The 22983-nt window shown below is 37.0% G+C and overlaps 1 protein-coding gene across 1 annotated transcript in view; it reads left to right on the top strand.

Annotated features, from left to right (window-relative positions):
* LOC101854392 (adhesion G-protein coupled receptor V1) overlaps nt 1–22983 on the top strand; it is a 108504-nt gene that overhangs the window by 40110 nt on the left and 45411 nt on the right. Inside the window, exons 44-66 of the mRNA XM_035968175.1 lie at nt 1814–1999; nt 3131–3270; nt 3781–3880; nt 5124–5303; nt 5897–6084; nt 6686–6840; nt 7307–7451; nt 7969–8110; nt 8784–8893; nt 9458–9592; nt 10045–10229; nt 10738–11080; nt 11802–11948; nt 12571–12851; nt 13423–13593; nt 15480–15574; nt 16257–16491; nt 16913–17117; nt 17817–17975; nt 18735–18882; nt 19907–20078; nt 22082–22211; nt 22755–22928. Coding sequence (XP_035824068.1) covers nt 1814–1999; nt 3131–3270; nt 3781–3880; nt 5124–5303; nt 5897–6084; nt 6686–6840; nt 7307–7451; nt 7969–8110; nt 8784–8893; nt 9458–9592; nt 10045–10229; nt 10738–11080; nt 11802–11948; nt 12571–12851; nt 13423–13593; nt 15480–15574; nt 16257–16491; nt 16913–17117; nt 17817–17975; nt 18735–18882; nt 19907–20078; nt 22082–22211; nt 22755–22928 — 3926 coding nt within the window. The remainder of the gene's footprint in view (nt 1–1813; nt 2000–3130; nt 3271–3780; nt 3881–5123; nt 5304–5896; nt 6085–6685; nt 6841–7306; nt 7452–7968; nt 8111–8783; nt 8894–9457; nt 9593–10044; nt 10230–10737; nt 11081–11801; nt 11949–12570; nt 12852–13422; nt 13594–15479; nt 15575–16256; nt 16492–16912; nt 17118–17816; nt 17976–18734; nt 18883–19906; nt 20079–22081; nt 22212–22754; nt 22929–22983) is intronic.

The following is a 22983-nucleotide window of genomic DNA, read 5'->3' as shown; positions in this document are numbered from 1 at the left end:
TTTTATTAGAAATTTTTAAAAACCTATCTGATCTATAAAAGTCCCATTGTGATCAAAGTTCTTACTCCTTTAAGAACTGTAGAAAACAAAAAGGTTTGAGATCTGAGAAAAAATCTCCTGGCAGAAGCCACAACTTCATTCTGCGTGTTATATGGCGTTTGCTCCAGCAACCAAGGGTGCAGATTTTTAAAAAAGTGTAGTCTGGTGCAAGGTGTACTATTTTTTTTTTTTAAATTCTTGTCACTGTATCAGTCCGTTTCTTTCTTTCATTTTTGTTTTTTTTTAGCAATAAATAATCCGCTGTCGGCTTGTTAGGTCGAAAAAATATTTCTCAGAACTCTTGAATGCCACTCATAAGCTAACAAACAAAGAATTCCAACCAAGTCACCCAGAGGAAGAAGAACCAACCATCCTACCATCGGATGAGAGACAAGCAGTTAAAACCAACCCAAAAAACAGAAACGCAGGAATAGATGAGCTCACCACGAGGACCTAGCATGTGGTGAAACTGGAATAACTTGGCTCATAAAAATCTTCTAGAAAGCATGGACAGAAAGAAAAGTTCCCGGGGACTGGCAAAAGGCGGTCATAGTACCGATCTGGAAGAAGAAAGGCAGTAAGAGAGACTGGAATGTATAGAGGCATTCTACTGCTAAGCCATTTGGGGAAGATGTTCGCCAAGATATTGGAATGGCGAACAAAACACAAAGTTGAACTATTTCTGAATGAGGCCCAAATGGGATTTAGAAAGACAAGATGATGCACCGACACAATTTTTGCCCTACGACAAATGTGTGAAAGGGTAATAGAACTCAACAGGGAACTAAATATAGTGTTTATCAACCAGGAGAAAGCGTTTGACAGAGAGAACAGAAACAAACTGTGGAAAGAACTCGCAAACTACACTGTAAAAGGGAAAATTCTAGATAACATCCGTGCCATTTACGAGAACAGCATAAATACAGTAAGAACGTCAAAGGGACTCACAGAATAGTTCGAGATAATATCCGGAGTAAGACAAGGTTGTGTCCTATCACCACTACTATTTATGATATATATGGATAGAATTACAAAAGAGGCCAACACAGAACCAGACGCCCTAAATGAATTACTCTTCACTGACGACCAAAGCCTGGCTCACAAAGATGAACGAAGTCTCCAACACCACACCACCAGATTAAACGAAGAATGTAACAACTACGACATGAAGATCAACATCTACAAAACAGAGACAATGAAAGTAAGCAGAAAGCCAGGACCACTCAGGATACACATCAACAACAACAGTCTCAGACAGGTCCAAGAATTTAAGTACCTCGGAAGTATATTCACTGAGGATGGGCGACTGAATAGAGAAATTGAAACACAAGTACATAAGGCCAATAATGTTAGTTACCGGCTTACTCCACTACTGGAACATCCTAACATCCCCATGACAACAAAACTCAAAATGATTAACTCCATACTCATCCCAACACTCACCTATCAATGCCGAACATGGACCATGAACAAGACATTAGAGCAAAGAATTACAACATAGCAATGGTGCGTATTTTGTAACTCTTTTCTGTGATGGGTTACTCAAGGGTTTTGTCAACAAATTTTCATCACGCTTTCGTTTCACTTTATGAAAAGTACAGCTGAACCTTCTCTAACGGCCACTTCAATCTTCCTCCTTTGTGTACATTTTACGTTATAATAACTCTGTGTAAGACGGTCACCTATTTAAGACAGCCACTTCTTTCCTTGATAATGAGTAGCTGTCTTACACAGTTTTGACTATAATGATTCCTGCTCATGTCTTCACTCACAGTGATCACGCTGACCATTTTGGACGACAACATTCCGGAGGATGATGAGGAACTGACCGTGGTTCTGAGTAGCCCTCGAGGTGGGGCAACACTGAGTACGGAGAACACCATCACCGTGGTCATCCTAGCCAACGATATTGTGGCGGGACAGCTTTCCTTTGAGCCCACATCTGTCTTAGCAAATGAAGGTCTGTTATATGTATTCTTTGCGAGTTTTAAAGGTGAAGCTACACTTCTTTCATTATGTATAAAAAGACACTAATGTGAAAGTTCAGGTAAATGCATTGGAACTTAATGCTGCATTGTCTTTTGACCATTTATTGATGACTGCCTTCATGATAATGATTACTCTTGAATATCCTCTTTCAATTAAATGAAAAGAAGGTATTTACTGAAGGGCCTTATGAAGCACAAGTTTTTTCATGGATGAGGAAAAAGTTTCTCCCAACATCAGTACCACACTAGGGCATGGATTCTACCAAGGTTGTTTGTTTGTTTGGTGATTTTTAAATTATCAAAACTTTGAATGTCTCGAATGTGGTTCATCTAAGGTGCAAATTGACTTCTTTTGTATAATAATAATAAATAGCACTTGTATAGCGCATATCCCGGCTCGACAGCAAGTCATTGGAGTCATGGAATGAAGCTCTGAAATATATATATATATATTTTTTTTTATTGTTGTTTTTGTTGTTATCCAACAAGCAACTTCTGAGCTCTGGCCTAGTATCATGCTGACATTCACAGTTGTGGAGCAGCTTTGATATTCTATATGAGGGTATAGGGGAGAGCCTAATTTTATAGATGAGGGGATAATCAGATGAATGGTGTCTAACAGTCTCCTCTCAGTGTCAGCACAGGTAGACAGCTGACTCATTTTCATGCCAGTTCAAGGGAAGTGTTGAATCTTCAGATGGAAGATAATAGCTTGTTCTCTTCTACGTAACTGATTCATGGAGTTCATTTTGGTGCTGTAATGTGTTGTAATAGATTTTTTCCTATCATTCCATATGACCATCTTCAGGCTTGATGGCTCTTATAATTGCAGAATTTGTAACAACCCAGAACCATTCTCTGTTTGTTTTAAACTCAAGTTCAGCATGCTTATCTCTTTATGTGAAAACTAAGATGTGATTAAAAAATTATTTGTGTTGCCTGCCTCTGTGTGTTAAAGTATTCGCAACACCATTGTTTATTATCTCATCAAGAAGAGGGCATGCCAAAATTAGCTTCTTGTTCTTCTCTGAAATATACTTTTGGCTTCTAGAAATATACAATTTCGGTTGGAATCACCTTTGGTATTTGTCCTTTTCCCCCAGGGGATTCTGCGGAGTTGAAGGTTAAAAGATCCAGTCCAGCACACGGCACAGTAACAGCTGATTGGTTTATTGAGGGCAAGAATGGTCTCAACCCTGCTCAGGGATTTCAGACTATTTCTGGATCTCTGACCTATTTGCCCGTAAGTAAACAAACATTTCAGTTTGAAATTATGCAGCAATGATGCAAGAGCTATTTAGCCGTGTCTGGGTTTTTTTTTGTTTTCTGGAACATTCAGTGGTTTTGAAATTTCAGTAAAGTTACCAAATCTTTTGTGAATTCATGAGCTACATACAAAGTATTTTGGCGTTAGTTCTTTGAGGAAATGTTTGGTGTAAAAACAATCTGTGAACTGTTTTAGTTTAATTTTGTTTATGTTTTTGAGTTTGTGATAATTATTCCTAAACTATAGGCTTATTTTGACAAAACTGTTCTCTGAGAATGATATTTCAACTTGACGTTGATTGGTATTATACAGCATACCACATTGACAGCTAGTTTATAAATTTTGTCCTGTTATGAAAATGGCAAGAACTATGATCTCAGAAATATTTTTACCTATTGTGCTTGTATAAGTATTTAACTTTGAGCTTATCTCTTGATGTACATATTGGAAAAGCTCTGTTGATTTCAAGTGCTTTTCTTTATACAGGGGGAAACTGAGAAAACTGTGCAATTAGTTACACTCTCTGATGACACTCCTGAGGTTGATGAAGAGTACACAATCACCTTGAGGAATATTCAGACACAAGGTACTGTATAGTGTTCTTTTTGGCTGTACCATTGCAAAAGAACTAAATATATTAATGGCTGAGCGCAAGAAGTAATCCTCTTTTCACAGTTTCGTGAAAAACGAGTTCGAAATTTTGATGAAACAGTAAAAAAAAAAGAAATGTTACCATCTTGCTACTGTTAAACATCTTACTACCCATATTGATTACTCCATTTTGACCAAAAGTAGGTATAGTCACTTCTTGCGCTCAGCCATCGATATAATTGTTATGTGCTGTTATGGCACATTTGGACATCATGTATGAAGGTGATTTAGAAAATATGAATTCAGCAGACTGTTGTATCTCTCTAAACCCTGTTTGTTGTTAAATGTATATCTTTTGATAAAAGGTATCGGGCCCAAAACATTCTATGTTGATATGAATAATTGTAATGGAAAGTAGCCTTCTAGTTATCTATTTCAATTCAAGCCTGAGAGTAGTTTAATTCGAACAGAAGAGACTGCAGTGCAAGAGATGGGAATTATGCTCCTTTCTATTTGTTTTGTATGATAAATCATTACGCTCGTAAGATAACTGCCTAAGTCATTTTTGTCCAGCTTGGAGTTTTTGGTTCTGAAATGAAGAGCAGAGCCAGCTTGGTAATATAGTTCACTTGGACAAAATATAAAATCAATTGAGTGGACCAAAATTCAAGCATTTCTCAGAGTCAATTGTTCAAAAGAAACCGTTTTTTTTCTCATTTTCTCAAAATGGCTAAAATGACTTCGGCATTTACCTTATGAGCATGACAAAATATATTGTGTAAATTTGGCGGTAAGCAGAAGGGTAGACTGAATATATTAACTCATTTACAGTTTTATAAATGATATATTAACTCTTTGAACCCCATCAGACGCTGGGAGCGTCCAGTACTAGATACCTAGCGACAACTGTTTCGTTTTATTTAGTGCTAGATTTTGCTTGTTTTTCGGAACTATTCCCAAACCAAGTTTTTTAGTAATATGCTTTTGTGGTTATAATGAGACATAGTGCACTAGATTTAGGTGACTGCAGAAAAAAAAAGTCCGGGAAACGATGGAAAAAACTCAGGGCTTAAAGATTTAATGCATCTTTTATATGTACGGCAATAATCATTTGTTTTTGAAAATCTTGCTGTTAACAGGCAAGTTGTTTTTCTCTTCCCATGTAACTGATACTGTTTATCTGATGAAGGTTGTTGCTCATGGTGAACAATTAATTGACAAGACTGGGTTTCTTTCAGGTGTTGGGCCCACTGGTGCAGCTGAGCTGGATCCATCATTTGGCACCGTGCTACTTACCATTGCTGGCAGCAATAACCCTCATGGCATCTTTCAGCTGTCATTGACGTCTCCCCAGATTAAAATTCAAGAGAGTGACATTGAACCCAGTATCCAGGTTGACCGCAAATTTGGAGCCATAGGTAAATTATATGGGTTTGTTCAGCTTCTGATCACAAGTTGAGGAGCATTTAAAGATGGAAAGTGTATGGGTACATTCTAGTACATTCTGAATTTAAGTTTTGGTGCTTATCTCCTCCCCTTCCCCCTTTTACCCTTTTATTTTAAAACTATTTTTGCAAGGGATTCCTCTTTGAGGTGCACTAATTCTGAATCTCAATATTTTACATCTATAACATCAAGGAACCCCTGAGACTATCCATCATCTGTAATATTTCAATATATAGTATGAGGTTGTTTTTTTTTAGGGGGGGGGGGAGGAGTCGTTCAGTCCCTAACGAATGAAAGGAAGTATATTTTGAAGTTTTGTTGTAACCATTGGTTCTGCGCGTGTGTCTGAAAGTGGTAATGTAACATTGATGCAAGCCAAGGTATTTGCTAGCCGTTATGCTCAAATACGAGCGTAGGTTATGTGAAGAGCAGAAAATATGGAAATGTACGTTGCATCTATACCTAAGATTTATGGCTATATACTATTTTTAGAAAGATAACAATATATTATATAATTTTCAGAATAATCTATCTGTATGTATTTGTAATTTCTATTTTCTCACAGGTGTTGTGCGTGTGTATTATGAAGTTGTTCAAGGTGCTCTGAAGCCCTTTGGCACACAGCGTAGTCCAGCCAATGCAGGGCAAGATTTTGTGGCTGTCAATCCAGGCTTTATTGATGTCCAAGACGGTGAAGCTTCCGGAACAATTGTATTCACTGTCATAGATGATGTCATTCCGGAGATTGATGAGGTGATTTTGTCTCTTTTTTGTTCCCCCCCCCCCCCGGAAAAAAAAAGCCAATGAGGGAGGAAGGGCAAATATATAAATTTGCATATCTATGAGAAAAATTTTTTATTATTGGAGTCAGTGGATATCATTAAGAATCATTCAGCTGTATGTTTTTGGCCTTCTGGTATGGTTATGTGAGATTTGAAGTTATGGGTTGCTTTCCATTGCATCATTCTTTGTATTTTGTCATGAAGCACTTTGTGTTGTGTCTTTCGGATCAGAGAAACAATTTTTTGGTTTTAAGTTTTTATTTAATAGCTAGGATCAGTATTGAATACTTTGTTAGTCCGTTTTCATGAATATTGTTGAAAAAACTCAGTCCCACGACGGTAATTTCTAAATCACTGGTTTTAATAACTAGGCTACAATTTTTTTAGGTTCTATTATTCATGTACAAAATGCTGATATAGATATGTTGTTATTCTTGGACAACAGTTTGTCAAGTCAAATTATCAATGGTCATTTTCACTCTCATCCTCTGACCAACAGATATGAGAATGAATGAATAGCTGAGCCAACATTACTGTCAGTGGATATAACAAGAGATTTTGTCTTTTCTCAGGTGTTTGTTCTGCGTTTGACCCGAGTAGAGCTTATTGACTCAACAAACAATGAATCCCCTCCTGCTCTTGCTACAAATGGAACGGAAACAGAAATCATCATTGGTGCTAATGATGGAGCTCAGGGCATCATACAGTTTGCACCAGATTCACGAAAGTAAGCAGAATTTAACTAGCTTTGTTGACTCTTGACAGTTCTGCCATTACTGATTTCTGTATTTTTGTGACTGACAATGTGACCATGTCTGGTCCTAACTTACATTATGATGAAATCATTGGGACCTCTCACAGTTAGTATTTACCTGCAGAACTTTCGAATAAAAAGTTGTCTTCAACATGCACTTTGTATTAAATATTTAGATACTACTCGATCACTGTGTGTTAACATATATGCCAATTTTTGGTTGGCTGTAGTCCTGAGACTGATGAATATATGTTGATTTACTCACCTATTTTTGAAAATGAATAATTATATTGTGAAGATGAATGTTGCAACAGGTAAATTTTTCTTTGGGTTCTCTTACCTATTTGTGTCTGTCCTTGTATCATCAATTGAACAAATAATTAATGAACTCCCTAGTGGCATGAATGAACTAACCTTATCACTTTTTTTTATCATACAGTGTTACAGTTAGTGAACAAGGACAAAACATATCTCTGACAGTACTGAGGGGAGGAGGCACTTTTGGCCAAGTGTCTGTTTTCTACTACAGTCAAGCAATAACTGAAACGACTGTACAGTCAGCTGACTTCGAAATGATGGCTTCTGTAAGAATAATTTAATTGAACTTAAGAAAATGATGTGAAACTATAATTTTGTACATTGGTTTTTTTACAAGTCCAAATCTGGAAACAATTTTTTCTACATGCTTCGAAAGTAACTGAAAGCTCTTTGAATATGAGAGGTTTAGTGCGACCATTTAGTTTTAGCAAGGAAACTTGGAAGCATTGAGACAAACCCCTCTACTAATGTGAAATAATTTCCTTATGCGTTTGTTTTTTTGCATGGTTTTTGTGTTTTGACTGAATTGCTGCTGCTTTGCTCATCTCTTGAATATATGTCTACCTTTAGTTGTTTTGTTTTAAGTTGTTTTATTTAAATGCTCCACTATACTGAAACAGATCTTTTCAAAGATGGGTCTCCTAGAGTTTATCAAAATTCCTTTCAAGTGTATGATATGGTATCAAATACTTTTTAAAAAACTTGGTTATGGTAGCTGAACTGTGTCAGAGAGAACACTTAAATATCTGTGGTTTCATATTCTTCCACAATCGTTTCCTTCAGGAACTGGAGTTTGCAGAGGGAGAATCACGAAAAAGCATTGTGATCACGATCATTGATGACACTGAACCAGAACCGGATGAAGTGTTTGAGGTGATTCTTGCAAGTCCGAAGAATGGAGCTGTTCTAGGAGATAAAGTCAGGGGTAAGTCGGAACAGAATACTTGAGCAGTCTTTTTAAGATTTGTTTGAGGTAGTATAACAACAAATAGTTATAAAGTAGAATTACCTCTCTGTTCTAAGTAAGTTATGTTTGCATCTTTGTTTAAAAAATTCCTGTATGCTGTCTGCTTGATACTCATTGTATAAATAGGTATGTTGGCTACTATTTTTTTCAACTTCATGTGTGATATTTTGGATAAAGCGACTCACAGATTCAGTTATTCTCCTACAGCTTTCTTTGTAATACTATGATTCCGGGAATAATAATTATCTTTTGATGAGATTCATGGCATATGTATTGTACCAAATAAAATTCTGTAACTTTTAAGTAAAGGTTTGGCTTAGGTCACCCTTCTTCAAGTAAGTTAAAATCATCTTTCATGTACAGTGTCATGGCTACATCTAAGTTGGATCCACAGAGAGTGAAGACCCAGAATATGTGTAGTAGAATGAGTAAGTTCCAAATGGAGACTTCAAGTAGACTGGTAACACATTCGTTGTGAATTCATTTTTGTGATATGAATATCTAAATAAATGAAACATTATTGTAGGTATATGTTACATACCTTGCAATGTGCCTAATTATCTATTCATTTTGTTTTTAAAAAGTGTTCAATAAGATTTACAAAATTTTGTCACTCTCACTTTGTTTCCAGCTTCTGTTACAATACTGGAAAATGATGTTTCTGGAGGCGTGATTTCTTTTGACACAGTTGATACCATTGAACTTTCTGAGCTTTCAGATGGCAATCCTTCCAACTCAAAGGTGAGTATGCTCTCATGTGTGTGTATCATGAATGACTTTTCCTCTTCACAAGTCACCAAAATAGTCCTTTCTTTTGGCTCTTTCTTTTGTTTGTTGACAAGTTCTTTTAATGAAGTCGTTTCTGTTTTTAAATTAATAAGATGAATATTTGGAATAATTTTCTTTAGTCAGAACACAACGTTTTATGTTACTCATGTTGTATGTTGTACTGTGCTGTTAAGTGCTCAGAGCCTGTGTACTTTATTCGGGGTTGAGCGCTATATAAATGTCATTTATTATTAATACACTGCCCTCTCTGACTAGGAGTTTGAGAACTCCTTTTAATTTATTACTGCAAAGTCAAACCACCTTTTCAACAATGAATAATGGTGTAAATTTTATGTTACAGGAATAATATGGCCTTTGTGTTTACATTTTTATGTCGTTTTATGTGATAATAGAAAAATATTGTATTCTTTTGATCCTTTTTACCTCATTCTGCATGACAAAGGGGCACTTTTTATTTTATTTTATAGTAGTTAGTTTTCTGATGATGGCTTATGATCTTTTATGTTTCTACCATAGGCTGAAATTTTGATAACCCGTGGACCAGGGTCGTTCGGAGAAGTCAATGTGGCTTTTACAGTCACAACTCCACTGGGCCAAGTTTCTCAAGATGTGTCACCATCTGTTGGGACCGTGACATTAACAGACAGACAAGTAAGATTTCTGCATTTATTTCCTAGCCTAAAGTATTATACTGATTGGGTTATTTCTGTAATCTCTTTTGTGAATTAAAAAAATCTCAACTTATTATAATTTAGTCATCATTTTTCTCTATTTTTGTTTTTTATTCGAGACCTCCTAGTTCGGTCTCAAAGTGTAATAAGGACTGCTATTATTTAGGAAAGTTGTGAAGTACCATAGATTTGTGACAGACAAAACTGACTCCTAAATGGATGTTTTGTTATGCTATTTATCTTTTTTTGGAGCAAATCTTTAAGCTTTGAAAACCAAAAACAATCTGGCTATTGTATCTCTATAGTAAATCGATGCTGGAATATTTTTCATTCAAATCTTTTTCCCAAAAAAAAGGAGAGAAATGGGCCACTAATTGCCACAATACAGTGGATCAATGTTTCTGATTGTACTGTTCTGATGTGTTGTTTCAGACAAGTGCTGTCCTCACGCTGGAGGCTGTGGATGACGATGAGCCAGAGACAGAGGAGGACTTCACCCTCAGCCTGCAGTCAGTGACAGGGACTGCTGTGCTGGGACAGATCACATCCAGGGCAGTGAAGGTAGCCGCCAGCGATGCCCCCTATGGTCTGCTGGAAATGTTTACAACTGATGGCAGGTGAGGTGTCAGTATTTTCAGGACGTGTGACTGTTTTGCTTTTTTTTTTCATGAAAACCAAGATTTGTCATTTGCTTCAGAATGATTCAAAGCTCACCAGAATAACATTGGTTGCGGTCCATCTGTATACTGTTATTAGAAATACCTTGCAAATACCTGTCATTGTAAAGTAGCTTTTTTCTTATGCATTTCCCTGCAAGACTTCAAGTATGCTTGAGTTTATTGTAGATTGTTCAACCCAAACCCCTCCTGTTTGTTTGTATGTGTCCTTTATTAAAACTTGAACACCATTTCTGCTGCCTTCAGTAATACCCAGGAAAAGAGACGGGAAGTCTCAGAACGGAATTGAGAAAAAAATTCCCTTGTTTCAAATACTCCAATGAAGATGAGGTGTCACTCTTTTTCTAAGAATGTTTTTTGATTAAGGATAGTTTCAGTCTTCTATTTGAAGTAATAGAACAGAAATTCTTTGCTGACAGTTATTAGTTATCCGTTCTTTACTCTTCAGAGCATCTAGTGTCTCTGTGGAGGAAACCTTTGACTGGCTGAAGTTTGATGTGGTGAGGACGCAGGGAGTGCGTGGCCGGACAACGGTAGATGTTGTCACACTGCCCGGCTCTGCCACCACAGGAATTGACCCGTCACGGGTTGTGTTGGCTCCAATGGCTGAAGCTGAAGGTGTCATGACGACCTGCTGGCATCAGATCAATGTGGAGGACAATGTCTACTTGGTTATGCTGACTTCTCTGCCATCTGACACCCAGCTGGCTGCGCTTTTACCCACAAGTGCTTCTGTAGGGCCAGGGCAGTCGGTGCTGTACAGATGGCAGGGGCAGCTGGCCTATGTGAAGGTGAGTGCCTTGTGTAGAAATAAAGACTCTTTGCCTGTCTAGTCTTTAGTGACACAACTCTGCTCAAAATCAAGATGATACTTAATTAGGTTATAGTTTTGAGGCACTAGTTTTCATTAAATGACACAGTGTGTCATAAAAGAGTACAGTTATGAAACAAAATTGATTATCCGGCATGGCCAAAACTATGGTTTTCCTCATGATGTACATGGAATTGTTTTGTGTTTCTCATTCTTTACTCATGTCCCTAGCAGTCTTTCTGCTGAAGGTTGTTGGATTCTCTGCACGCTGTTGGTGATGCAACTCTTATCATTGTACTTTAAAAATCACATAAATGTCTGTGTTCAAATGTACAGAGATAATTCTGTTCTTGCATCATCTCCCCTTTCCTTGCTTCTTTCATTCAATTACCACTGCGTATTGTGTTCTTTTTCAACCGCCATTTATGGGTCTTGCAGACTTTTAAATTCTCTCAAAAACAAAACGGTAATGACTTCAATTATTAGCAATAAGCGTGAGGTGTAAGGCAAAGTGGAGTGTTTAACATTATATTATAAAGCACTTCAGTATCTGACAGTGTAGTGTTTTGACTTTCTGTTTGTTAAAATTTTGGAGTTTTTTGCTTTGTTGTTGTTTTTATTTCTATCACATTACTATTTCCATCAGTGTGAGTGATTTGATTACTATGAATAACAAAATTTTGTTTTCCTTCCTTCTCAAGAGTTTCAATACTGATGGTGCCACTGCAGCTACCTCGTTTGACATTGGAGACAGCACATACCTTGTGGTGGCTAACAGTGGCCGGGAGGGAAAGAGACAAGTTTCATCTTTAGTTTACAGAATTTCTCCTGAAGGGGACATGGAACAGGTATATTATGTTTCTACTAGGTAAAAATGCTGTAAGCCTTCAATTTTATTCAAACTATCAGTGCAACATACCCATAGAATTGTGACATTAAGAATTTCCAAAACTTGTGCAAGACCAAAGGCAGGAAAATTATTTTTGACCAAGAAACACTTACTTTCTTTCAAATGATTCAGCTGAACATAACGCAAGCACTAAACATCATCAAAGCATTGAGAAGGCGCAATTTCAAAAAAAATATTGTAGAAACTGTTTGCCTGAAAATTAAAAAAAAAATTACGTTCAATGTTCTTTATTTTTGTTTTTGAAGTACTCTGGAATCTGGCTTGAAGTTACTTGAAGTCTTAATAATAATAATATATGACATTTACATAGTGCTCAACCCTGATTAAAAAATTCAGGCTATGAGCGTTTTACAAATACGGTATCAACACATGAATAGTACACAGGGTTCTGACTAAAACTCTAGATCTCTGTAACTATAAATCTTGTACTACATGAATAATTGTAAACTTTGACCATTGACCCTAAACTACAACCTTTTTGCAATTTTCATATCTTTTTAGAAAGTGTCTTCTTATGTAATTTTCATTCAGTAATAAGTTATTATTTGTCTCAATCTCAGGTCCAAGGCCTTCCTACCAGTGGTGCCACAGATGTAGAGTATTTCAACCATGGTTCTGCACACTTCCTGTTTGTCACCAACTCAATGGATGACCAGTCCCGGTCGGCCATCGCCAGCCATCTTTACGAGTGGGATTCAGCTCTTGCTCGGTTCACTTCTGCTCCGAAGCAGTTGGTGCCCACTCTGTATGCCCAAAGTGTGACCAGTTTCAAAACGGATGGATTCACTTTTGTTGCTGTTGCAAACTACAGGGATATGAGCACTGGCTCCTATGAGATAAGGTGAAGAGCAAAGTAATGATAGATCTATGCTCTGTGTGTAATGCTTGGACATTTAGTGTGCATCTTGTACTGTCATGGGATCTATGTGTCACAATGTGGTGGAATCAGGCACTTATCAATATTTTAGCATATGGAGTTATTGGTAAAGTTATTGAGAAAAAGATGCTTCCCAGTATCTGCTCAATATTATTATCTTAGAAAATCTTACATGTAGTGCATTGGACTAAAACTTATTTTTCCAAATTTTGTTTGATTAAAAGTTGCAGCTATATTGTATATGAAACAGAGCTTCACAGTTCTCATTGTTTGCTCAATATTTCCACGTGTTGTTTCATTTATCATTAAAATCCAGTAATTTTCCTATCTCTCTTTCAACTGCTTAATGTAAGGCTCCATCATGTGCCATTTTTCAAAATGGCGTATTGCAGAGTCTTACATAAAGCAGTTGATTTGTGTTATGTTATATGCAAGCAGAATTTTATGCTTCCCAAGATAAACTGACTCGTGATAACATTTGCTCCCCCCCCCCCCCCCACCAACCCTCTCTCCCCCTCCCCCCCCCCCCCACCAGCTCTGTGGTGTACCAGATGGAGTCGGACTTCTCCCTTGTCCAGCACCAGCAGCTGAGCACACAAGGCGCCATCAGCATCACTCATGCAGCCGGACAGGGCAGCCATCTTTTAGTGGTGGCCTGTAACCAGCAAAATGAGGTCTCAACACCACAGGATTCTGCTGTTTACAGGTATTAATTTATTTCTCCCCTTAGCCAAAGCAAAGTAATTTTTGCAAACCAGTTGGATGTTGTTGATTTTAAGTCTACTGTGAGTTACCATGATATGGATAAATGCCACGTTTTTACGGAAAGGACAGATTAAAAGGAGGAAAGAAGCACTATCTACAAAAGTAACGAGCAGACTGCCCCAGAATGATCGCCAGTCACCTGATTCTTACCAACTATGATGAGTTGTTTGAGAATATAACTTATAGCAATGTTTTAAATACCACTATCTTCGTCATGGAAAAGAAATGCTAAATGTATAGAATTGAATCTAAAGCAATCATCAAGATCCTATGAAATTAATCTCTACTAGACCAGAAGTTAGCAGCTTACAGCCCCAAATCCTGCTGATGAAGAGATTTCTCACTTGCCTTCTTTGGTTAACTGCAAAATGTAACCAGATGTATGACCAATGGATATGATATTGGGTCGTTTGGCTGACTATCTATTTTCTATAATGTGAAATGTTTCTATCCCTGAACTCAACAAAATTAATAAGATAAACAAAAAGGAGGGAGCCACTTTTATTACTGTGAGTTTGAAATTAGAGTAGTTTGCATGTTGTGTGGAAATGAAGTCTGGAGGCTGTGGAACCTTTTATTTGTATCGTTAATGACACTGATACTGTTATCATCATCCTCATCACTATCATCTTCCTCATCACCATCACCACCACCATCATCATCATCATCATCATCATCATCATCATCATCATCATCATCATCATCATCATCATCATCATCATCATCAGAGCTTCAGACGACCAACAACATACAGAGGAGTCTTTCCAATGATCAAGAGGGAAATCAGAGACCCACCATGTAGAACTAAGTACCAGCACCTGGAAGATGTGTATTCTGGATACACCTATAAGCAGGAACAAAAGTCTATCACATCTCGCTGGGACCAGGTTGAGCTAGCGAGACTGCGGTCGGATCATCATTGGAGTTTTAAGATGGTATAAGAACTTTGTAAATGAAGAGCTCAGCCCATGTTGCCGAAGATGCGGCCATGAAAAGGAAGATGTCAAACATATGTTTGAATGTCCAGGAACAATGGCAATTCGAATGGAGTTATTTGGACGAGTGGAGGTGCCGCTAAGCATATTGACAATGGAGCCGAAAAAGAACCTCGCTCTTGCTCGAAGATTTCTTCGTGGAGTCTGTCAGGCCCATTAAGGAAAAAAAAAAATCATCATCATCATCATCATCATCATCATCATCATCATCATCATCATCATCATTATCATCATCAACATCAGAGCTTCATCAGCAGGAACAAAGTATCACATGTTGCTGGGACGAGGTTGAGCTAGCGAGACTGCAGTCGGACCATCATTGGAGCTTGAGATGGTATAAGAACTTTGTAAATGAAGAGCTCAGCCCACGTTGCCGAAGATGCAGCCATGAAAAGGAGGATGTCAAACATATGTTTGAATGTCCTGGAACAATGGCAATTTGAATGGAGTTATTTGGACGAGTGGAGGTGCCTCTAAGTATATTGACAACGGAGCCGAAAAAGGGCCTCGCTCTCGCTTGAAGATTTCTTTGTGGAGTCCACCAGGCCCATTAAGGAAACCCAAAAAAAATATCATCATTATCACGGCAGAAAAAGCAAAGTAGGGAGGGAGAGTCTGAAGTAATTTTAATCAGCATATATAAATTAATTTTTTTAAAACTAAAAAAGCTCATTGTTTCACCCTGAAAGCATCTTCAGGAGCATCATCACCATGAGTGTTATCTCACAAAGTTTGAACACTAGAAATGTGGGTGATGCAGTCATTTATTACTGTAACACATCATCATCATCATCATCATCAATATCATATATGTATGTATTTATTTATTCAGGTGGGACTCCCTTTCAAGAGCTTTTGTCTTGCACCAGTCAATAGCAACAAGCAGAGCACAGAAAGTTACATCTTTGACCACCAATGCTGGTTCAGGTAAATGCCAAGGAAGTGTGAACAATTGTCAACATTCTGTGAGTGAATTTGATAGTCTCAACCTATCGCCACTTGAATGGAAAGGCATGTTTGGCTGTTTGACATATTTGGTTGGGTGCTGTCTTTGTGAATAAATTTCATGCAAAACGTTACCCATTTTTATTTAGATGCTACAGTATCCATTAATATGATTTTGTTTGTTTTCTTCAAACTTTGATTAGAAGCTATTGACACGAAGGAATAATCGTTATTTACGGTACAACAACATGTACAAGTTTTCTGTTGTCGAGGCTTTTCACTTGAGTAGACTTTCTGAAGTTCATGTAATGTCACGGGAATTGTTTATGGTCGCAAGTATTGCTGTCAAAATATACATTTAAACTAGACAAAGAGAAAAAAGTTCCTACTACCCGAAGGCTAGAGAATAAAAAACCCACAGCTGTGATGCTGTCTTTATGTGTGTGTTTGAGCAAGGGAAATTATGTTTAGTGAGCTGGTATATGAGCAGAACGTGGGACTGTTCCTGTCTTTTAAGCTGCTGATCAAATCCAAAATTCTTTTACCCCAGTGCTAAAACAGATGGTGCCACACCGAATTGCTGCATTTTGTGTTTGCTCAAATAATTTGTTGTTATATTATTTTTAATTCCCAACTGAGCACAAAATTGTCTCTTCTTTTGCAGATTTTCTGATATTTGCTAATGCTGTTGGCAAGTCCGAAATGTTTGTGTGGGATATAGAAACCAGTCTGTTCAGATCTGCTTGGAAAGGAAGCCCATATTTGTCGCTTGACCCTCTGTCCATCCGCCAGCGAACAGACTCTCTCTACCTGATTGCTGCCTCCAGTAACGATGGACGAGAGACTCCAGTGATTTATCAGATTGCTCAAGTTTCAGAAAAAAGTGACTATGTGCCTCGGTATGCCCACTATCCTCTTTGTTTTATTACAAATTAATTCAGTTTTGTATGATTTCTGCAAGTGTGTTTTTTAAATTTAAACTGAGGACAATACCACTTCCAAATTGTTAGGTAAGGAGTTACAATTATGACTGAGGTAGAGTTTTATGTGACAATGAGATGAAAGTATACAGACAACAGAGTTGTGAATAGAATCAGGAGCATCTTGCTTGCTTCATTTATTTGACATCTCAGCCAAAAGAAGGGTTTGAATATAATTTTTCAAGTTTCTCATGTTTTATATAGGCCCTATTATGAAAAAAATTAGACATAAAAGTTGGGAATAAGATCTAAGATCAAAGAATTCTTTTATTACAGTTATACATTCCCAGATTTGAAGTCTTTCCCTGGATATATATAGTAATTTTTTTTCTAATTTCAGTCGAGTGACAATGATCTTTGAACCTGGTCAGACTTCTTTGCAAACTTCTGTGGTCATCTTGACCGATGAAGTACCAGAGGATACAGACAACTTTTCAGTGGCTCTGACTTCTCCGACTGGAGGTGCTGAATTGGGGGAGAGAACAACAGTCTCAGTGGATATACTGTCCAATGATGATGCTCATGGAGTCATAGAGTTTTCTCAGGTGAAATTTGGAATGAGTTGGTTTTTACCGTTGGTCTTTGTAAATTGTTCGTACTTTATTTATGACATAAACCACCAATACAATTATGAATATTGAAAGAAGATGCAGTCAAACCTGCTCTGTCCAAGACAATCACCTGTACCAACAACCACTTCCCACTCCCCGGTCATGCGATTTTTCGATATTATAATGACACTGTCCAAGATGTTCACCTGTCTAAGACAACCACTTTTTTTTCTAACAATAGATGGCTGTCTTGGACAATTTTGACTGTACTGACAAGTCTCTCTTTACGTTTTTTCCACAAGCAAAGACTGACTGCATGGCAAAAAACAAGCCTTTCACTATCACTTTGGTTATCTTCGTACCATGATAGATGTCCTCCTGTTAACTTACAGTTTCATGGTCCTTGTAGGCAGCCCCTGATACATCCTCTGCAGCATGCCTAATTTCCCTTTTGTCTATAGTTATGTTGAGTATTTTGTCGTGTGAACCTTGAATTTTACTGACTAAAAAGAGATAAAAACTTCATAGATGATTTGTTATGAATTGCTTTATCCATTGTAAGCAAGGCTTAGCAGTTTCCTTTGACAGAAACAGGTTGTATGGATACATATCATGTCCAAACAGAAGTACATCTGTCCAGATCTGACCAATACTAACTGCTGTAACTAAAGAATTACATCTTATTGTTTACAGGATTCCTTGTCTATGGCTGTTGAGGAAACAGATGATGCAGACAACACTGTACATTTGATTGTCATCCGAAGGCTGGGGTACTACGGTCGTGTGACAATTGCATGGCAGGCCACAGGGGATCATAGTGGAGTAGGAGACATTACCCCTTTGGCAGGACAGGTACCCCCTACTCTTCAAATAGGTTGCGATGAATGAAATTTGAGTAGCAAGTTGTGCTCAGCAGTTTCGTGATGTCAGGCAAAAACTCAGATTTTCTCAAAACTCTTGGGGTTTTTTTATTTCTCAATTTCAGTTGAGTATAACTTTGGTACCAAAGTAGTTAGACTAATACTGTATGCTCTCACTTGTAATACTTTCATATGTCTTTAAGATAGAGTCTAAACTAAAGGGGTAAAAAGAAACTAGCTTAAGCATACAAAAAGCTGAGAGCAAATCATTTGATTGGTTAACTGTGCGAATCTAGAGTCTTAAGAAAGAAAGGCAAAATAGGCAGTTCTGAAACAATGGAAGTTCTGAACAGACTCTAGGATAAACAGACTATCCAATTTGCGCAGTCAACACATGAAATAGAAAACATAATTATTTATGAAGTAACACAACATAATGAGTCACATCCCATTTTCCAATGTACCACTGTGTAAATCAAATTAAGATTCTTCTTTGATTGACTTGTTGAAGTGAGGAAGCTAGATAAGGAACATTGTTGACCAAAACTTGCTTTCTGACCCTTTGTCTGACTTCCCGTTGAACAATTTGTTCATGTACAAATTTTTCTCTTTGAAAAAAAGGTTTTGTTTTTAAAAAATATAGAACTCGGCTTGATTTTTGCTAACCCAGATGTATCTCTGCTTTGTGTGCAGGCTATTGTTTTAAATTCATAACTGTGTTTCCTTTAATGCTTTGTGCATTGCTGTGCAGGTTGAGTTTGGAAATGGTCAGACTGTAGCTACGATCAGCCTGACCATCAGAGACGATCAAGAAGCAGAGTTTGCAGAAGTGACTTATGTGAGGTTGACAGAGGTTGTGGAATCTGGCACTGATTTGGATGCTCGGGGTGCTAAACTGGGTAAAGCTCTTGAGATATTGATTGGTATCGAGGAAGTATACATGTTCTGGAATTGTTTTTTTTGTTTTGTTTTTAAGAAAATGTTCAGAGTTTCTCTGCTTTTAGTATAATTTATGTTTGTATCCTAACACAATACTTTTAGATGGAATTTTTCTCTGTAAAATGAGATTCTTACTGTATTCATTGGAACCCTCTATGTTGACCAATCCCTGGCAACACTTTAGGAAACAAGTTTTTATTTCTCCGATTTTTTTTTCTGCCCTTTCCTCCATATGGCAACCACCTGTGTTATGCAGTTGCTACCACTTTCAATCTAACCCCATTTATTATTAAAGCAGACGAGTTTACCTTGCATACCCGGAATGCCAATATTTGAACAAGGTCACTGATTTGACATTTTCAGTTTGCTAGTAATAAGCCACATGCTCTGATAACTCCACTTTAAAAAAAAAGAACATATTTGCACAAAAAAATTCCACATTAACAGTAAAGTCCTTTGTAATGGGCCAGTTGCATTTTCAAGCCTACAGCCAAATGTGCACAATCTCGACTAGTTATTTGTGGTTCAAAAGGACCATTGTTTTGTTTTTTTTACAGATCCTACAAATTAGAATGCTCTTTTATTAGACAAACACCCTTTTATGGAAACAGGCATTGGCCATTTTATGAAAGAAAGGAGGTTACTTTGCTTGAGTTTTTCTGCATTAATCTGACCTTGTTGTATCTATCTACCATTTCATCACTGTTGTACAAATATATTTTCATTCACTGTGCTGTGTCAAGAGTTCTACTTGCACGATTAAATACTTTAAAGGACTGCAGTTTAAATGATGCTATTGAGAGTGTTTTTATGCGCTAGGATAATGATATACATTTTTTTATATCTTGAAGTTTTCATTCAAATTTGTCCCTCTTTTAACATCCACTTTGCTCGTAATTCCTATATTCTTCTGAGTTTAAATTGAAAAAAGTTTTTATTTGTTAGACTCAAAACTCTTATGTGTGTTCTGGGTTTTTTTTTCAGGTGATAATACTTTAGCAGTGGTCACTGTCCTGGCTAATGACTCTCCACATGGGGTGGTAGCATGGGAGACAACCGGTGTCACAGTTTTGGAGCCAGACGGAACAGATCAGTCTGTACAGTTGATAGTGACTCGCAAACAAGGCTTGGAGCGGAGCATTCGGATCTACTATGTGTTAGTGCTCTAGAGTACTTTGTGATTTGTTATTGCTTTTTTTGTTTTCCAAACTAAAGATCAATAGCAGAAAATTACAAGTTTTGTATGCTTTTGGTGAATATGGGATGGTCTTTGTAACATCATTATTATGAATGCTGAACAGATCACCTTTTAACCAAACTCTGTATTTAAAAAAATAATGAAATAAGAATATGGTCTTTGATACAGCTATAGAGAATCTTATAAATCAAAGCTAGGAATCAAATGTCGAGTTTGAACCTTTGGAGTGTGTGATCAATTCTCAAACATCATTGTGTACCTGAAAGAATATTCTATTTTACTGAGAGAGAAGAGAACCTGAATGAGTGACAATGTCTGCATGCCCCACTTTTGAATGCAGAAAATATACAGCTGTCAAAAGCAATGGAAGCCTAAACTAATCTTCCATAAATTGTGTGTTTGTGTCCTTCTTAGAAAGGATAAATTCAAGCAAAAGAACTGTGAAAACTCGCATGATCAAAGTTCCTGAATGCACACATTGTGACAATCAAGGTGTGAAGAGTAGGTAAATTTTTTTAATCTGGTAGAATACAGGGCAAACATATTGTTAAAGTATTTCCATGGAGTCTATTAGGTTGATGCTCTTCCCAGGCGGAGGTTTTCCCTGTGAAAATGGTTTTTCTTCTCTTTTCTTTCTCCCCAAAAGCTCTGATACTCTTCCTCTTTCGAGGGGGGGGTCAGTTGTGGAGGGATTGTTTAACTCATTCGCTACGTATTATTTTCGGCTTGTGGACGAATTTTTATTTGGGAGGGCGAATGAGATGGTGACTATTGGGCAGTTAAAAGGTCTTTGGGGCCACAAATTCAAATAAATATCAACGTATTATAAATCAATATTTTCAGTATGGTTTGTAGAATACATCTGTAATGTTTATTTATGTATTTTTCAACTTTGGTTCATGTAAGAGGCGATTATGCAACGCAATTTTGATTGGATGCTGTTAAAATTTGAAAATAAAAAAATGTATAATCTTTGGTGAAACTCACAAAATATTTTTTCACCTAGTCAAATGATACATCAAAATAACCATAAATGAATATAGAACTGGAAAATATTGAAAAGTTTGCAGTTATTTACATACATTCCATAATATTTGTACATTTGGATCATAACATCCGATATTGAAAAAAATTTTTTTTTATTATCTTGAAAAACAATCACAAACAGAAAAAAACACACTCGTATCTTTTTCTGGAATTATTCAGAATTGCATTTGGAATAAACCTATACATGTCTTGAGTGGCACTTTTTGTGTAATTTCATCAAAAAGTAGTGATTTGGGGGAGAAAATTATATTTTTACAATTAAGATCTAGACCTAGATCTGGCACTCAAAAATATTGATTTCTTAATAACATTGCATTGACAACATGAGTCCAATCATATCAATATTATAAAAAAGAGTCCTACACTTCTTTAGTGGGCAAAATAATGTTAGATTTTGTTGCGTAAAATTACTAAGACTGGTGTCTGGGCTATAATTTTGGCATCGCAATAAAACGAAGTCGAATAAACTACGAAATCGCGTTTCAAAACTGAATCTAAACTTCCGATATTAAGTGGAAATGCTTGACCCGGAAGTCAACATTATATTATGACCTTTATTTTAACATGGATATACGGCTCGGTGTAGCAAATGAGTTAACTCAGGTTCAGAGAGAATGTCAAGGAAGGTGAAGGAAATATCTTTTAGGTAGGTGGTTTAAAAAAATGTGTTCTAGAGTAGCACATTTTAACATGTATAAAAAAACAGGGGCTGTCAAAAGTGTGTGTCACTGTTTGAGATTGTTTTGACTATTTTGTTATGTTCTGTTTATTGTGATGCAAGACATTGTAAACAAATCTCTTTGAAGTGAGCAAAGAAATTGCTTTGTTTTTTTGTTCTTTTCTTTTAAATGTTGTTTATTTCACAGCTTGCTACTTTTTAATATTAAGTCATTTGTTCGTCTTATTCTTTTTAGCACTTCAGTGTCCCCAAGACTGCCCGAATCTGAGCAAGCAATATCAGGAGAGGACTTTGTAGCCTCACAAGGTTCTGTGGTCATGGAGGAAGGAGTTTCAAAAACAGCTATTGTTGTGGTCATCAAACAGGTAAATGGCTCCATCCTCATCATCATCGTCATCATCATAATCATCATCATCATGGAAACACTGGTAATTTACTGGAAACAGTTAAATAATAATTTCCAGTTGCAAAATTTCTCAACATATCAGCAATGTTTCATCAGGAAAAAGCAACAAAACAGTAACTGATTTCATCATCATAATGTTGGTTGAAAAATGGATAGTTTATTAAAAAGTCATGAAAAATGGTAAAGTCTTTGATATTTATTCACAAATTGAACTTTGCCCTCTATAAATGGGCTGTTTGTGTTACGTTCATTGCTTGATTGGGAGTGCTCAGGTATATCATGAACAATTGTTTTCATCATCATCATTCTCATCAGCACCACTTTGTACCCACGACCACCACCATTTCATACTAGTCCTCACCATTATTTACAAGGATGACATCTTTCCTCACTTTTTATGAAATTCCTTTTGCTCCGCTGTTCTAACTACTATTTAAAAAGTGCTTGAAGTCCAATTTCTTTGTAACATATCATTCATTAAAGAATTCTCTATCTTTTACAGGACAGCATCCCTGAAGCAGCCGAGACATTCCTGGTCAACCTGACGTCAGTGACCCTTCTTGGCGCCGATGCTGGAGATGCCGGTCCAAGCATAGCTGTGGGAGAGGGCGTCATGGAAGTGACCATCACAGAGAATGATAACGCTAGAGGTGTTGTGGAGATGGATGTCAAAACGGTGGGTTATTAGAGAGAGATGTGTTTTTGGCAGTGGTGGGCACCTTTCTTGCTTT

This window comes from Aplysia californica, unplaced genomic scaffold, assembly GCF_000002075.1.
Source record: "Aplysia californica isolate F4 #8 unplaced genomic scaffold, AplCal3.0 scaffold00043, whole genome shotgun sequence".
NCBI classification, from domain to species: Eukaryota; Metazoa; Mollusca; class Gastropoda; order Aplysiida; family Aplysiidae; genus Aplysia; species Aplysia californica.
The sequence above is the reverse complement of the archived record's forward strand: the minus strand, read 5'-3'. Positions and strand labels throughout refer to the sequence as shown.